The sequence below is a fragment of the Amphibalanus amphitrite genome, unplaced genomic scaffold (genome assembly GCF_019059575.1).
Source record: "Amphibalanus amphitrite isolate SeventyFive unplaced genomic scaffold, NRLGWU_Aamphi_draft 000212F_arrow, whole genome shotgun sequence".
In the NCBI taxonomy this organism is placed as follows: Eukaryota; Metazoa; Arthropoda; class Thecostraca; order Balanomorpha; family Balanidae; genus Amphibalanus; species Amphibalanus amphitrite.
This window is the reverse complement of record NW_024881707.1, coordinates 223,301-240,958: the sequence shown is the minus strand read 5'-3', so window position 1 is coordinate 240,958 and position 17,658 is coordinate 223,301. Positions and strand designations below refer to the sequence as shown.

Below are 17,658 nucleotides of genomic sequence, written 5' to 3'. Positions count from 1 at the left end.
AGCTCCGCTGAGATCTTTGATTCAAATACGAAACAAACCCAGTGAAATTAAGAGAACGCGATGGTAAACATTATTCAGTGAGATATAACAGAAAGATATCTTGAAGGTATAAAAATAGCTACAAAACCCAGCTTATGCGCATAAGACTAGAAACAATATCAAGATGCGATGAATAAATGGCAAAGATATACAATCACTCTTCGGGTGAACGTTTACCGGGCAGAATCATATTTTGACGGGACAAAAACTCGCAGTCTAAGTAATATTCAGTGTTCACAGTATTCCACAACATATGCCCGACAACTTACGCTGGTTGATTCGTGTCGGCTACGCAGCCGTCAGTTGGCTGACTGAAGCCATATATACTGCGACTTGTGGTCGATGGGCCACTGAGTGACAAAGAAAAACAGCCATTTCATCGGGAGCTTGGATTGCAGTTGGACTGAAAACTTCAGAGAGCTTAAGTGGAGCGTGGTGTATGGAAAAGAAAACTTAGGTGGAGGTGAAAGCAGTTAAAGAAAATAGGACAGGAACTGCTTGCGGAAAGGTTGAACGAACATTAATTGTGGAAAGTCATGCACAATACACACAATTTCAGGTAGACGATGGCAAGGAAGAGCAATACGGTGCCAGAAGTTTAGTAGAAGTGACTTCTTGACCTACAATCATAAAGTACATTCGAAAACAGCTCATCAAATAACCAACAATGATGAACATTGAACTTAGATTGCATCTAACGGATACGTGCAAGACTGCTATACATAAGCGTTGTTTCCGATGTGCACCATCTCAAGCTTCAATTTACCTTGCCACGCAATAAGCATGTTTTGTTGGTAATGTTATTTGGTGTATAGCGTGGCTACACCCCACTTACCTACGATGCCCCTTTTTTAAACAAACATTCGTACATACAAAATTGACAGCTTTGATGCGAATTTTGCCAGCGGCTTGTCAGCCAACGAAGTGCGTAGACAAACTGGAGTAATTAGATCGTGTCCTAGACCGTTAGGGCCGCGTTGCATCTCTCATTATCAAAAGATTTCGTTATTTTCTATTTCACTATCTTCTATCGCCTGCAGCTTACAAGTCGTTGATTATCGGCGATCTCTAACACCTGCTCCTGTCGCAAACTGTCGCTATACACGGGCCACTGAAGGTTGTCTGGACAGGGCCCGTGCATTCAGGCGGGCCGAACAGTAAACCACTGACCATTGCATGCTCTGTGGTTTCTGTTGGACGGGTCAGACCGTGACCTATACCGTGGGGGTGTCCGCTCGCCGTATAAAAGGTGTCGGACCGTGGTAGTCGGCACCAGTTGCCCTGCGGCCTGCACACTCGTCCAACCAACCAACCAACCAACCAACCAACATGAAGGTGAGAAAAATATCATATTTTCAAACCACAATGCTGATTTTCAGCTGATATTTAATTGTACACTAGTGCAGCCAATGCCGCCTTTCGCGGTGACCAACATCATTTGCTTTGTCATTTTTGTTAATTACCATAAAAAGTCAACAGATCGGGTGAAAAACTGACTTACAATTATGCTTGTGTTTCAGGTGTTCCTCGTTGCCGCCGTGCTGGCCGTGGCCGCCGCCGATTCTCCGGCTCCGTACCACCCGACTCCGGCTCCGTACCACCCGACTCCGGCTCCGTACCACCCTGCTCCGGCCTACAAGCCGGCTCCCTACCACCCGCAGACCCAGTACAAGGAGGAAGCCAGGCCGTTCGCCTTCGAATACGCCGTCAACGACCACTACACCGGCACCAACTTCGCCCGCAACGAGCAGAGCGACGGTCACAACGTGCAGGGCTACTACTCGGTGGTTCTGCCCGACGGCCGTACCCAGCACGTCAAGTACACGGCTGACCACTACGGTGGATACAACGCCGAGGTCACCTACGACGGACAGGCCGCCTACCCCGAGCAGCACGCTGCCCCTGCCTACAAGGCAGCTCCTCACCACTCTACGCCTGCCCATAACACTGCCCACCACTAAAACAACGTCTTGATCTTACTGTGTCTGATTGAAGCCGTGCCACCGTACTCATATGTTCCGTTATGTGTTAACTTATTGGAATACATTTATGGTAATTTGTATGGTCTTGTACCATCGATTATGTCCGCGACTCTGCGATAAGAAGCACGCATAGGGTACAGCAATGGTTACGAGGATGAGTCGGTGAACACCCTGCTCAGAGTCACGGCAAAAGTCAGAAGCGCAGCAACAACTGTTGTGCCGTGTTTGAAGGTTTTGCTGCTGTCTCTACCAGTGAGCGAGGCTTGCTTTGCTCTGAGCCTCTGGGTGGCTGCTGTTTTCATTGCTCCACAACCGGCTCTCCTAAATTATTGTCTCACTGTGTCCTTTTTCATAAAGATTCTACAATCCGATTGTAGTTTGTACATTTGTAGTTTTCAAAGTACAATTTTACAAACTACTTCTTTTCATAAAGCCTGGACATGCGGCGTCAATAGAATTGTACTTTCGATCCGGGAGCGTAGTTTTGCGGGGCTTTGTCTCCATGGCAACGGAGTAAACAAAAACTTCTGCAACAGTTTTCGATGTTTGTGTTGCAAATTGCGTATGGTGTGCTGACAGTTTTTTGCAATTTTTAAAAGAAATAATTATTGATAAATAACTTGTATTGCTTTTAGGAATCAGCCATCGCTTTGAACATGCATAGCAAGAACTTTTACGCTGAAAGTATTAACATTTTCAACTTTGCAATCATTTCAAGATGTGCTTGTTTCGAGATTTGGTATCTGGGTAAGTCCAACAAGTCATTAGTTTCTTGAAAGACTGTTTCATGAATTGTTCAGGCAATAATGCAAAAATGGCTGAAAAAGGTTTAGGTACCGTAAGGTGGGGCTATTTGAGACAGTGCGGCTATTTGACAGTATTTAAAATTGCTATAAAACAAAAACCACTTAAAATTTATACTTAATTTTTTGCTCAGGCGATTTACTGCTCGATTCCACACCTCCCTGAGCAAAAATATCGCACACAAATCAAACGATCTTCATTTTATAGCGATTTTAAATACTGTCTCAAATAGCCCCACTGTCTCAAATAGCCCCACTTTACGGTATGACCTCAGTAAGTCTATCCGAGTTATAGAGTGGCAATTATGGATATTGTTGACCGTCATATTACCTAGCGACGGGTTGTGTGACCTCAAATTGCTTTGAGCCTTGAATTACCCGTTTTGATAAGTAATGCAGCCTAGTGAAACATGAAGCAACAAGAAAGCCAGCGAATGAAATGCCAAAATCAAAATGCAAGAGCATTGTGACGAAGCGAGAAGCACATAGATGGAGCCGGAGGCTGGAGCCACCCAGGAGACGGGATGAAAACTGATAAAAATACAAGCCTTTCCTAAAGGAAATGAATTACATCTTGAAGAGAAGGTGCATGGTCATTCCATGTGTTGGTTGAAGAGACTGAGCCGGAAACGAATAGGACATGATCGTAAGTTGCTCTTTTTTCCAGAGAATTTCATCCGCAAAAAAGACTGCTATGTTAATGTAAGATTATAAGCAATGTTAAAAAAAAAAATGTTATATGAGTCGATCGATGGTAGGTATAGTACCTACTACCTACCTAGGCTAATGTATTCAGATATTGATATCAATAATAACAAGGTATAGGTATATCCTTCACTTTTAGATATTACTCGTGAACTTAATATGACTGCCTAGTGCCTACTGATAAATGTTTCGTATGAATAAGGAAAATAAATTGTTGATAAAATGCCGTCTTTTTATCGAATTATAAACTCTGAATAGGCCCGAACGATGCTACGAGCTTCAGCGCCTTAGTTCCATCTGTTCAAAAACGCCATTGGCGTGGGTCAGCCGGATCGAGGGGGGTCGGGTCGAGCCGTTCAATGCCGGCATTTTTCGGAAATGTGGCACACATGAAGTTATATATAAACAGGGAAGTGATGAAAATAACCAGTCAAGTGCCTTTTGGGCGAAGAACGAGCGAGCGAGCGAGCGAGTGAGCCCTGCATGTGCAGGGCGCCAGGGTACCTCCAACTGGCTCGTGCAATGTGCACGGCACCCTACCAACCGTTTATTAGCTGTGCACCAAATTCGGATGCAAGCGGCCCAGCCGTTCCCAAGATCTGGATGTGGCGCCCTGCACGTGCGCACGTGCAAACGGGGCCCAAACCAAGGCCATATATAGGGCCCAAATTGACTTTGCACGGTACTCTATCTAACCGGTCCCCAACCGTGTACCAAATTTGAGCGCAATCGGCCCAGCGGTTCTCTATACATCTGGAGGCACTCCCTGCAAGTACCTCCTTGAAAATGAACACCCCTGACTTTTCACGTGGCACGCAGTAGCGGCGGAACACCTTCAATTAAGGGGGGGGGGGGGGGCACTACCGACTTTTGGTCCCATTCTTTCCATGCAACGCCCATAGGCTAATGTTAAAATGACAAAATCAAGGGGGCACGGTGCCCCGGTGCCCCCCCCCCCCATTCCACCGCCTATGGTGGCACGGAGGGTCTCTGAAACGCATCAGGAGTAGTCAATTACGGGGTGGAAGGAATAGGACTACCCAACAAAAAAGACCGCAGGCCAATCGGTCCAGCCGTTGCTGAGATATTAGCCTCTCAAAAGTGTTACAGGCCGGGCCGGACCGGGCCGCTCAATACTGAGATTTTTCCGTTTTATTGAAAAGGCCTCACTTCGCTCGCTGCGCTCTCTCGCTCGTAATAATACATATCGTGTATCTGAGCATTATGGTTATTATTGAATTAAATTATTAGCAACGCTAAGCTGATTCCTATACTTCATCTTCGAAAATCTACACACGGTTAGGGCGTTGTAGATTTCGATTGTATTTTCCGTCAAGTAAATCCCAAAATCAGAGGAACCGTTCTTTTTATGAAACAGATTGCTAGTTTTTTGGCTGATAATTGCCGAATGTGAGTTGTAGGTTTGTGGAATTGTAGTTTGTACTTTCGGATTGTACTTTTTCCTTTATGAAACAGATTTGTACAATCGAAAGTACAAACCTACAAACTACAACTACAATTCTACAATTCCAGGCTTTATGAAAAAGGACCAGTTAGTCTAGAGCAGAACGAACCCAAGCGGATGGGAGGTGAAGAGCGCTAACGGTCCATTATTTTCCATGCATGCTTATTTAACTTATTTAACATGCATGCTTATTTATTAGTCCTTTCTATCTGGGTGCATTTAACAAAATATCATTAGAAGGGGGCTGGTTTCACGCCACTCCGTCACCCCTAACGGTTGCAAGTGTTCACTGTAGTGATTTTTGTGTTGTTGGGTTAGGCCCTTTCGGTCTGACGAGACCATTTCAGATCCGGAAGAATGATAGGAATTAGGGGGAGACATTGGTCTGGGCAGGCACCCTAGTGAGTCACCGGGGCTGAGCCCGTCCCGAAAGACAGGCCGACCAGCCCCAAGGTACTCACTGCACCCGGCTACGGGGTGCGCTCCCTCGGGAGCAGCGATGCCGCTCCAAGGGAGCAGCCCGCATGAGATAAAGTTGCCTGTCCACTGTCCAGCCCGGAGGGGGTTGCGGCGTGGAGGAGAAGAATTGCAGTATCCTGAGGATAGAAGTACGGAACGGTGTGCACTGTGTCTTGGGTGTACCTAAAATATAAATAATTGCTCAGCACCGCTCTGTAGAAGCGTTAGTTCATCAAGAACTGCCAGGTGGCGCACAGGTTCAGGGCGGCTCAGTGCTGGTAGCTGGCCATTGGCCATAGATGTCGCTGTAGGCGGCTGGTGGACCCACTGTTTGTCCGTCACTGAGTTCGATCAATTTTTATGAGTTATGACAGACTGTTTTTATTCACTAAAGTCCGTTAACCATTTATATTGTTTGGTAGTGTAGTTTTTTACTAACAGTTAATTGTTTTTAATTTATTTATTAAGTGAGTGCTGAATGAATTTGAATGTAATGTTTCACACTATGTTTCATTAAAATGTAATGTTTCATTAAAAATGCGTTTTTAAATTTTTATTTTAGCCACTGTTGATGAGTGCCGCATCTTACAATGTCTGCATAGCATATCAAGGCGCCAGAGGTCTGAATGTCAAAGCGTGCCTTGTTGGGCTAGGCGCGATGCGGCGGAGGAATCTCAATACGAATACTTTCGTTTTAGACTTTCTACTGCTCAACCATGGGAGCCCCTGGCCACAGGGGCGGCGAAAATAGCAGCCAGCGCTGCAATCGCCTCCATGGCGCTCTAATCGCCTCAAACGCGCCAATTTTGCGTGATTTATGACCGTGACCGCCCCCACGCAGCGATGGGTGCGTTGGACGTGTGCTGCGCGCGCGGAGAAATGTGCCCAGCGGGGAGACAGGTAGGGGATAATCGGACTGGCGCACGGACAGAGGTGTGGCTTTATGATCCGAAACGGTTAACTCTCTTCTGCACAAGTTTAGCACTTTCTCTGATTTCGTAACTCCAAGATGCATACATTATTAGGTAGGCTCACGTAGGTAGGTATGCAAGCTATTTTGCTTGGTAATAGGGCAAAGTACAATTGACAAACAAGGTAAATGGTTTGACCTTTTATCCAACATTTGCTGTAATAATTTGATTTTAGTCGATAAGGGATGTAAAAAGATATGATGGAAAACCGTAGCCCTAAAATGAAGTCGAATAATGAGGGATTTAACTTGATTTGCGTCATAAAAGCAGAAAAATGCGTTACATGAGATTAGCAAAAGGATTGACATAAACTTTGAGTAAAAAAAGAAGGTTCAGGTGATGACGTCAATTTATGTTTAAAAATGTTTCAAACGTTCAAACGTTTCTACATTTTTATTTTTACTTTTATTTTGCCCTAGACCGCATTGTTGAACGGGTGTTAATGGGTTCGGACTCTGTATGTCGGTTAAGCAGAGCTGATTGTGTGACACCACACACCGGGCTTCTCAAAAAAGTTGGACGATTTTATAACTAACGTATTGGAGGGTGTATCAGTGTAAGAAAACATAATTGGGTATCACCCAAGGCTATATAAACCAGGTAGAACGCTCCGGGAAAAAAGTTGGAAACAATAAATTAGTTGCGGCATTCCCTGATGACGCGAATGTGGGTCAGCGGCCGGCGGCCGGCGGCCGCTAACACTGTATGAGGATGAATGCACGGAACTTTTGCTTGTTGGAGATTGCGCTAGGCAGTTAAATGTTAATGTTAGGATATGTTTCGAAAGTAAATTGAACGACGCTTCGAACGCCGTCAATGAATTTGCGATACGACGACTATTTGTTTAGTTAGAGCCGGCGAACTTTTACCTTCCGACCGCGCGGGGAGGCGATATGGTGCCACACTGACGGTTTTTACGACAGCTCAAAATTCTTTTCAGCTAAAGAGCTGAAATTTGACATGACCAATCTTTTGATCAAGCTGGATCTTCTGGTACAAGTCGCATATTTAAGGTACGTCAGGTTGTTGAGCTATGTTGTCGCTCGTGAGCCTCTACACAGTCCAAAAGCAACGCAATTTCTGAACACTCAGTGCCAAGAAATCCTTCACAGAAAGATGACACTTGGCAAAAAGAATGGCTGTCGGTTTCTTACCGTTCGTATGTATCGTGTTTTCACAAGAGTTTAGTAAGGTCAGGTCCCTCACGTCACCTCCCCTCATAACTCAATAGGACTAGGTGTACTATCATAGAAGCGTTTATCAATCGCCGGAAATCTTAGCCAATCCCACTGGACACTGGATCCATACCCACATGGGGCCCTCCTGACTGGCCACTCCCTCTGAAATCCACAATAACATTGGGCTGCGGCCATGGTTATGTATTAATACCTTTCACTAACAGAAATACAACAACTTCAACCAGCACAATGCACGCCGCCACAACAGTCCGAGTCCGACCAACGTCCCTGATATCGACTAGCACTCGGCCGGATGCACATATGCGGAGCCAATCAGTCCGAATGTGACCTGCAGCTTACAATTGCTGTGTCGCATGGCGCATGGCACAGGACGATTCCTAGCAGCTGTCGGCTGGAGTGGAGAAACAGCACGTTGCAACACACCGCGCCGGCGACAGAGCTCAGCAGGGCTGGTTGGAGGCTGGAGCCGGAGGTAAGGGCGGACACAGGCACAGACATTGCAGGACAAATAACAGGATGTCAGTTAGGGATATAATTCAAGACGAATGATTCAAGACGGACTGAAATAATGCACATTTTGCTCACTTGGATACCAACTTCAAACTTGACGTTTATAGCACCACGGAAACAATGGCCACACAGGAAAGAATCAAAAGATGAGGTGTTTTTAACTCAAGGTAAATAGAGGTTGCATATGATGGAACAGCCCGAAGTGCAGACAAGCACATATTTTTTGTAATAGCTATCAGCTGTCCTACTCCTCTTCTCCCTTCATCAACCACTGGACACATCTGAGGAAGCACCAATGTCCATAACAAAAGCTTGCAAAGTAGTTTTATGAAGCCAAGGGAAATGTGCCTACATCATGCATGTAAACTCAAAATTACACATGCATGACAAAGGAAGCTTATGTAAAGAGAAGAGTTGGCAATAGCATTTCATAGTTAAAATTATTCAAAACTGCACACAGGGCAAACATAAAAAGCAGCAAGTGTACTGTTCTGTTATGCTAAGAAATAGTCCAAAACAAAATACATCTTTTCATGTTTGAACTGGTTGTTCTTCAATGCCACTTCATCCATATCTTGATTACAGATGGGCTGTTGCTGTAGGCTGTAGGCTGAAAGTGACACTTGATTGCCTTTGTGCGAGTTTCAGTTGCAGCCTCCTGGGTACTGCACTGGAAAGCAGATTGAATTGAATGCCTCTGAAAGTTAGGAATACAGGCAAAGTTAGCTGTAGTAGTGTCAATGATAATAGACATGACATTTTTGTCCTTTGACATACATTTGTTGAAGTACAAAAAGGTACAAAATAAATTGGTTTGTTTCAAGACACGCGCACTGCACAAAGCCGCACAGACATTACACAGGGATATGAAATTGGTACACATAAAACTTGATGATTAAAAAGGTCAAAACTTGCAATAATAATTGAAGTAAAAGTTACAATCACAATCATTTGATTTAAAATGACTTGAAAAGTCACAAGACGCAACGCTCCTATTCACTTAAGAAAGGTTTTTATGCTTTCATTATCCTCCACATATCAACCAGCTTGATACCAGGCTGTGCAATAGTGTGTACATAACCCCATGTTGCCATTTTATTTGGGCAAGTGGGGTTACAACAACAATGCTGATGTCAAACCCACATCTGCAACCCATACTGCAGTTTCAATCACCTTACAAGCACACCTTCTGGCAGTTTGATAGGCAGAATGGTCATTACTACTTTCTCCTCATATTCAACACACATTCCCTTTATACAGATATAGTTTAGAGACCTGGTTATGGCAAGCATTTTCGAGAAAAGATATGATTAAAGTCCAAGACAAAGGTCGAGAGAAACAACACCAACATAAAACACCGACTATTGTAGCACTAATACTGTCAAATTCATAAAAATATATACATAAGTCGATCAGAAATTCACTGTAGATTTCGAAAATGGTGTCAAATGCCACTCAAATACCCCCATTCGCATGTACGAAGCAATAAAACACTGACCTTAAATTCCGCGTGCCATTCTCCATAGGCCACTGTGTATTAAATAACGCGTTCACTGATAGCAAAAAATGAGACCCACATATGACGCGTTTGCTACCAGCCAATCAGCGCTCGAGATGCCGAACGCTGATTGGTGGAGAGGGCCGTCGTTAGCAGTCCATTACACATTGTTTTCCTTGAACATGTGCGTGAGCGCTGATGCTGCTCACGGGTTGTTGCCATTTTTCGTAATGCTGAAGGCACGGGAGCGAACCCCCCTGGTATCACCTGAAAGCCTCATCAAAGACATTTTGTTTGAGGGGATTTCGATCCTCGGCAGTCGCCTTTCTGAGCCGCGCCGAGGTCATGTTCGAGATGATTCCCTTTTTGCTCGATGCACAGTTTAGCCCGACGCAGCGCGACCTCTGCTGCAGCACGACCCACAGAAAGCTGCAGACGGCACACCGCTGACTTCACTGCATCCTTATGATCTTCGGAACTTTTTGGGTGGTCTCGGTACACCTGGGACTTGAGTTGGTCCTATAGGAAAAAGTCCGGAAGGGTTACGTTCGGAGAATTCGCCGACCACGGGCGTGTCTCGAACCTCGACATCACGCGCTGCCCGAAGCGCTCCCACAGCCCCTCCCGGTTTTCTTTAGCGGAATTGGCGTGGCACCGTCTTGCTGGAACCATTGGATCTTAAGCGTTTCCGGATCTCTGCTCACCCTGATATTGCAGAACCCTCCAAAACGTCGCCAGAGCCACCCGATATCGCTGACCATTGACAGTCTGAGTAGCGCATCACTTACACGAGTGGTGTTCGCCGTGAGCCTTTGATTGGGTTTATGGCCGCCGCTGTGTTCCTTGAATTGCGTGAACCTATTGTTAACACTTCCTCGAGCCAGAAACTTGTCAATAATGTGGAAAATTGTGTTTCAAGATGTTCCTCTCTTTGCCCTAAAGTGTTTGCGGATCTGCCGTGGTGTCGAACCGACCGACTTAGTCTGGGAAAGAATAATTTCACGAGTTTTGCTTTTGCTTGCTAAGAACACGGCTTCATTTTTTGGGTGCAGTTATTTTTTTACAGCTTAGTTTTTGTTTACGCGTTTTTAGACGTTTCTCGGCGCACTGTTGTTGAAGTTATATAGGCCTATTTTACAGCTATTTTTGATTCACAAAACTGCTGCAACTTTTAGAACTTTTTTTTTGCATATTGACATTTTGATGGAATTGGAATGCATTAAAATATTTTTATTCTTAAATCTTGAATGCCAATATAATAACAATGTGAATCGAGCCACGCTCGTAGCGAAATATTACGAATCAATGATAACAGTAACCGGCAGAAAATATGTACATAGTTACCGCGATTGTATAAGATAATACTATATGTTCCGCGTGAAATTGACAGGAGATACCACAAGAATAATAGCCTAAACAAATATTGAAATAACTGAAAGCTCATAATACTCGCTTAGCACTGCTAACGCTGACCATTTTCTTCGAACATTAAATGCTACCATACCATAACATCTGAAGATAATGAACTTGAACCTCGAAAAGCGAGTTGTCCAGTTTCAGTCTCAGTTTGTGCAGTACTGGGATACATTCATTATCAGTGAATCAAATAAAAATTGTCCGGAGCATCATGCTGAGATTATATGAACCAGTTAATATGTATAAACTCTAGTTATTGGCCAAACGTAACGGCCACGGACCGTAGGTTGACGACCCCGAAATTTAGCGAAATGAAGAATAGGTTAAGCAGTTTAAATCAGGGCTGCGGAGTCGATGGATTTTCGGCGACTCCGACTCCGACTCCGACTCCGGCTTTCAAAAACCAGCTCCGACTCCGACTCCGACTCCGGGCAGAATTGTCGACTCCGACCGACTCCAACTCCCGACTCCGACTCCGCAGACCTAGCAGGGCTGCGGAGTCGACAGATTTTCGGTGACTCCGACTCCGACTCCGGCTCGGGTTTCTAAAATCGACTCCGACTCCGACTCCGACTCCGGTCACAACTGTCGACTCCGACCGACTCCGACTCCGACTCCGACTCCGACTCCGCAGCCCTGGTTTAAATAATGCTGGTGCGTGGAGTTGAATAGTGATGTAAATGTGGCCGCAGTCTACAAACACGATAACAAATATCGATTGCGCTTCGCTCAACCAGAGCCATGCTCGTTCTTGCTCATGAAACAGTGCATCCCCATAAAATGAAAAGTCTGAACGAATGCATTCAGGTTCCTACCTCTGAATCACTTTATATTGAGATCCGTTTCTTAACAGGAACACAAACGCGGCCCATCAATTTGTCGGTACTAAGGCAACAGCGTCTGACAAGTGACAACGCAGCAAATGGCCAACTTCTGACACTATCTACCAATACGGTAACGGCAATAAAATTGCATTGCAAAATGCAACGATTTCCAAGCGCAGCTTGAAACCAAGTGCGACCAGCTAGTGTCATTTTCACAACCAAGTGCGACCAGTTAGTGTCTCGAGACACATTCCAACTGCATAGGTACCGCAGTAACCCATTAGGGGCGAAAGGAAACACATGACTTGTGTACGACCAGCGTTCTGTCAGCGTACGACGCATAAAGCAAACTGCTCAAACAACTGCGGTCCCGAACAACACAACACAGAGCTCCGAAACGAATGGTTTACAAAAGTCTACGACTAACGACATCGAAACAGTACGTTCATCGGGACTAGTCACATGACTCGCTCAACCCAGCTGGGTTATGGGTACTAATTGCGCTTCAAATTGACCTCTGACAGCCATTTACTTACGCGGCTAGTTTGATGCATAAAACTGTGCATTGAAACTCAAGCGGCAGCACATAGGTCTCCATCAAGGTGGTTATATACAACAGAGCACCTCGCTAAAACGAGCGCGAGCGCACGCTTGAAAAAAAACCGCACTGTCACACTAAACCGCACTGTCACACTAAACCGCACTGTCACACTGACAGAACACTGAGCCGCGAGTCGTGACAGTCGCATTGCGTCATATGCACGCAGATGTCGCACTCGCGGCACTGTCGCTGGCATTGCGCTGCGGGTGGACACGCGCGGTGCAGTAGCTCCACGGTGTGCGGCTCACCGGAGGGATTACCAGTCTCCGACCGGACAGTCCAGGCGGGAAATGCGGTGTCTGCAATCATGACCGCCGTCCCCGTCTCCGCGGAGTGCCGCACGGCGGCGACGCGGCGGCGTCGGATCTTGAGCTGGTGGACACTGGACTCCTGCCAGAGCTACCAGCTTCAGCCCTTCAGCATCCTGTCATCAGCAAACTCCAGCAGAGCTCCAATGCAACTGGGAAAATAAAATTTATGCTGTTAAGCTAAATCATGCAAAACATTTCCTTACACAGGATTCTCTTGCGCAGTTCAGCAAAATCTTCTGTGATATCCATGGCCGTGACAAGAGGACTTGATGCCATTGTAAAAATATAGGTTCATTGGTTCTCATTTACCCACATCAAGCCTCTATAGGTACCATTCACTTGTATATCATGAAGTATGTTAACTACACAATATTTATGCAATAGACTGACATGAAATATGTAGGAATGGCAAGAGAGTAATCGGGCAGTATCGCCACGCAGTAATCGCCACGCCATGTGTGGATCGCCCATGATCGTAAATACAATACAATACAATACAATACAGAGATGGGTAAATAAGCCAAATAGGTTGCAGGATTTATTGGCACCAAACAGGTCAGAAAGTAGAAGTTCAAACAATCTTACAAACTACACCAGAGAAAGTCTTTGAATTAGGTACAAAATCATGCCACAGAAATAAAAACAATGCAGTTTTGTAGAGCATTTCCCAAAAGATAATTGTGATTCAGCCTTGCTCCCATTCTGAGATTGAATAAATACAAATTATGAGGTGAAAGTTACTAAAAAGCAGTTTTTTTAGAAAACAGCTTCAATCCATGTTTGCCTGAGTTCAAACTCAAGGCAAAATCTCATAGCTTTGACAGCATGAAATTTCATTATTGAGGTTACAATTTCCATAATCTTGTCACAAACAGTGCACTTTAGTATGAATAACTAACACCAAATCAGCCAGCCTTGTATCTTTATCTGGTGAAACTCATGAAACCAATAAAGCAAACAATTTCTGGGCAAAACATAAAACATTTAGGTATTTGACAAGCTCAAGTAGGTTAGCCACTGGAGCGGTATGATGGGGTCTCGTAACTTGAACGTTCAGTCTGTAAGAGCATGCCTGATTTGACTTAACGGCTTTGAGGCGTCACAAAGACTTTTGCAGCAGCTCCTCCTATTCTTTTTTAACATAGACTTTAACTATCATTACCATGCTATGATGATGAGGTGGCTGGTTTCGGGCGCATGAAAAGTAGCATGAGAGTGAGAGCCGAGTTAACGTTACAGCGTCCTGACAGGAAGCCGGTTACCGTCGAGTGCCGCGGGATACAGCGTATCGATGAGTTCGCCTTCTGCTGTGACTTGTCGGCCGCTGATTGGTCCCCTGTGTACCAGACCGACAGCACAGCCGAACAGTGGCAACATTTCCTGGACGCATTTACACCGGTGCTTGACAGTCACGCACCGATGAAAAGGGTCAAGATCCACAACCCGACCGCGCCGCCAGTGTCTGATGACACGAAGCAGCTCATGGCTACTCGGCGGCGTGCGCTGCGTGACGGCGACACCGAGCTCTACCGCGAGGTGAATCGGCAAGTCAAGGCGTCAATCCGCCGTGACAGTCGAGAGCACATCAGCAACAAGATCAGGGAACAAGGCCCCCGCTCTACGTGGCGCAACTTACGGTCAGTGGTCGCTGGCAAGAAATCACAGGCAGTGCTCCCGTCTGTTGGGGCAGACGAGATGAACTCGTACTTTGTCCAGGTCGGGCCGCGGGTGGCGCGTGAGGTGCGGGAGCGAGACGGTGACCGCGTAGTACCGTGCCGGCTGCCGCGTGTGGGCTCGTGCGGGTTCGCGGTCCGGCCTGTGGACATCGATATGCTGCGCAGGGTGGTGTTCTCCATGCGAGGCACCTCTGCATGTGGACTCGACGGGGTGTCGATCAAGATAGTTAAGCTGTGTTTTGATGTGATTGGTCCGATCTTACAACATGTTATTAACAACTGTCTGACCCGAAACGACTTCCCTGGCTCTTGGAAGCATTCTGTGGTGCGACCCATTTTCAAGTCAGGTGACCCGACTTTGCCGGCCAATTATAGGCCGATATCGCTTGTGCCCGTCATCGCCAAGATCACTGAGCGGATCGTCCAGCGTCAGCTCCATTATTACCTCTCTAGCAACTTTCTTCTCTCGGACAGTCAACATGGATTTCGGCCCAACCATTCGACTGCTTCCGCTCTTATTAACGTCTCCGATAGTATACTCTCAGCCATGGACAACAGCGAAATTTCTCTCCTGTGTCTCATTGACCTAAGTAAATGCTTTGATATCATCAACCATTCTAAATTACTTGACAAGCTCCAACTACTTGGGATTGACGCTGGGTGGTTCCGCTCATATCTTGAGGGCCACACACAGAGTGTATGTATCAGTGATGGTAGGGGTCACCGCGTACTCTCCAAGTCACTGCCAAACCATGTTGGTGTGTTCCAAGGCTCGGCCCTCGGGCCTTTGTTGTTCACTTGCTTTGCGAACGACATGAGCCTGCATGCCCTTGATGCGCGTATCGTTCAGTACGCTGACGATACGCAGGTGCTCGTCAGTGGACGTAGGACAGCGATGAGCGACACAGTGACTAGAATGGAGACGACCCTGGCAGCCCTCAGTGACTGGTTTGCGGCCAATGGGTTGAAAGTCAATGCCACCAAGACTGAATTGATTGCGTTTGGCAGCCGGCAGAGCATGCGTAACCTGCCTGACATAAATGTAAGATTTAGAGATGCCGTCTTGAAACCGTGTCAAAAGGTCAAGAATCTGGGCGTGACCTTCGATTCTTACCTCACCTGGGATGACCATGTTGCTGCCATTGTGGGTAAATGTTTCGGAGCGCTGATAGGATTGAGCCAGGTGCGCCACTACATACCCGAGGATACGATTGTGACGCTTGTGACTGCCCTTGTTCTCTCACATGTGCGGTACTGCCTGCCCGTTTACGGGAACTGCTCGAAAGGGAACCTCGCACGACTTGATAAGGTCATTAATTTTGCCGCAAGGGTTGTGTCTGGCCGTCGCAAGTATGAACACGTGGCTGATGTAAGGGACGCGCTGGGGTGGCTCTCGGCTGGTGACCTATCGTCGTACGATACGCTGGTGCTACTGCACAAGGTTATCCGAACGGGCGAGCCAGCAGACATTGCCGCTATGTTTCGCCGAAATGAGGAGATGCGCGAGCGAGCGACTAGACGGGATAGCAGGCTGTGGCTACCTGGCATCCACACAGAGGCGGGGCGGCGAAGGTTCAGCTACCGTGCAGCCATGCAGTACAACGCTCTGCCCAGTGATTTTCCGGACATGTCAACAAACAAGTTCAAATCATCGCTCAAACGTCGCTTTCAACACTGATTTAGGCTTATGCATATTGGTTACATGTATATCAGCTGTATATATTCATGCATAGCCATGCGTTTTGGTGAGTTTTGTGTGATATGTTGAGTGTGATGTCTTTTTGTTCCCTTCTCATATGACGCGGGAGCGTAATAGCCACAACTACCTGTGGATGCCCCCCAGATGTTAAATACAATACAATACAATAGCAGCCCTTCTTCCATTCTATTTCCTTAATTTCACATGCTGCACAAAATGTTTTTTCTTCCACGTTCCTTCTGTCTTTATAAAAAATAATCGGTAACATAATTGCTTCACTTCTTCTTTATATTCCAAGTATTGCTGCTACAATCCATCACATCTCCCGTTAGTAAACCATTGCCCTATGGCCGCTAAAGTAAATAAGTGGAATGCGCCAGAAATTGTCAAAATCGCGCCAAAATAGCAAACTAAGATGAGAAAAAATAACCGCACCCCATTTTTTAAGCTCAAACCATGTTGTCATATAAATCTGATATAAATCTACGAAAAATTATCCTATTTTCCACGTGCATTGATTTTGCTTAAATGTTGTTAGGGGTCCTCTATTCGCAAAAGAAATCCGTCTAACGTTTTTGAGAAGCCCGGTATATGAATAAAGACCGCATAAAGTTCAAAGACCGTATGGGCTGGTCCTTCCGGTCACAGGCGCGGATCCAGGGGGGGGGGGGGGGGCGACGGGGGCGGCCGCCCCCCCCCCCCCCCGCCATCAGAAAAAGGCGCCCATATCCCGCGACAGAGAGGGCGCCCCGAGCAGAAGAGCGGCGACACAGCAAAGGTTCAGCAGAAATAGGGCGCCTCCAGCAGAAGTTGGGCTCACCAAGCAGGAGAGTGACGCCCAATTGCCTATTCCCAGCAGATGAGAGTCGCCCCAGCAGCAGATGGGCGCCCCCAGCAGAAGAGGGCGTCTCGTTACAAGAATGTAAAATACCTTCTGTTCAAGAGGGGCGCCCCTGGCAGCGGAAGGGCACCCTTAGCAGGAGACGTGTCCCCCTGAAGAGGAGCGACGCCCCAGCAAAAGGAGAGAGGCGCCCCCATTCCGAGAAGAGGGGCGCCCTGACAGCAGCTGGGCGCCCCAGCAAAAAAGGAGCCCCATAATAAGAAAATGGGTGCCAATGGCAGAAGAGGGGCGCCCCAGCAGAAGAGAGGGGTCTCCAGCAGGAGACGGGCGCCCCAAGCAGAAGAGGGGCGCCCCAGCAGAAGAGAGGCGCCACAGCAAAAGTTAATCAGAAATGGGGAGCCTCCAGCAGAGTTTGGGCCCGCCAAACAGGATATGGGTGCCCCATTGACAATATCCGGCAGAAGACAGACGCCCCAGCAGCAGATGGGCGCCCCCGGTAGAAGAGGGGCGCCCCATTACAAAAAGAAAAGGAGTATATTCTACCAAGAGGGGCGCCCCTGACGACAGCGGAAGGGCAACCTCAGCAGAGGGGCGGTGCCCCAGTAAAAGGAGAGGCGTGCCCCGTTCCGAGCAGCAGAGGGTCGCCTCGCCCCAGAAAA

The 17,658-nt window shown here is 46.8% G+C and overlaps 1 protein-coding gene across 1 annotated transcript; it reads left to right on the top strand.

Annotated features, from left to right (window-relative positions):
• The first annotated feature begins 1,368 nt into the window (after window positions 1–1,368).
• On the top strand, window positions 1,369–2,000 carry LOC122385254 (cuticle protein 7-like). The gene is made up of 2 exons (XM_043373392.1): window positions 1,369–1,374; window positions 1,560–2,000. Exons 1-2 carry the CDS (start codon window positions 1,369–1,371, stop codon window positions 1,998–2,000), a joined length of 447 nt encoding a protein of 148 aa, XP_043229327.1.
• Window positions 2,001–17,658: the final 15,658 nt, after the last annotated feature.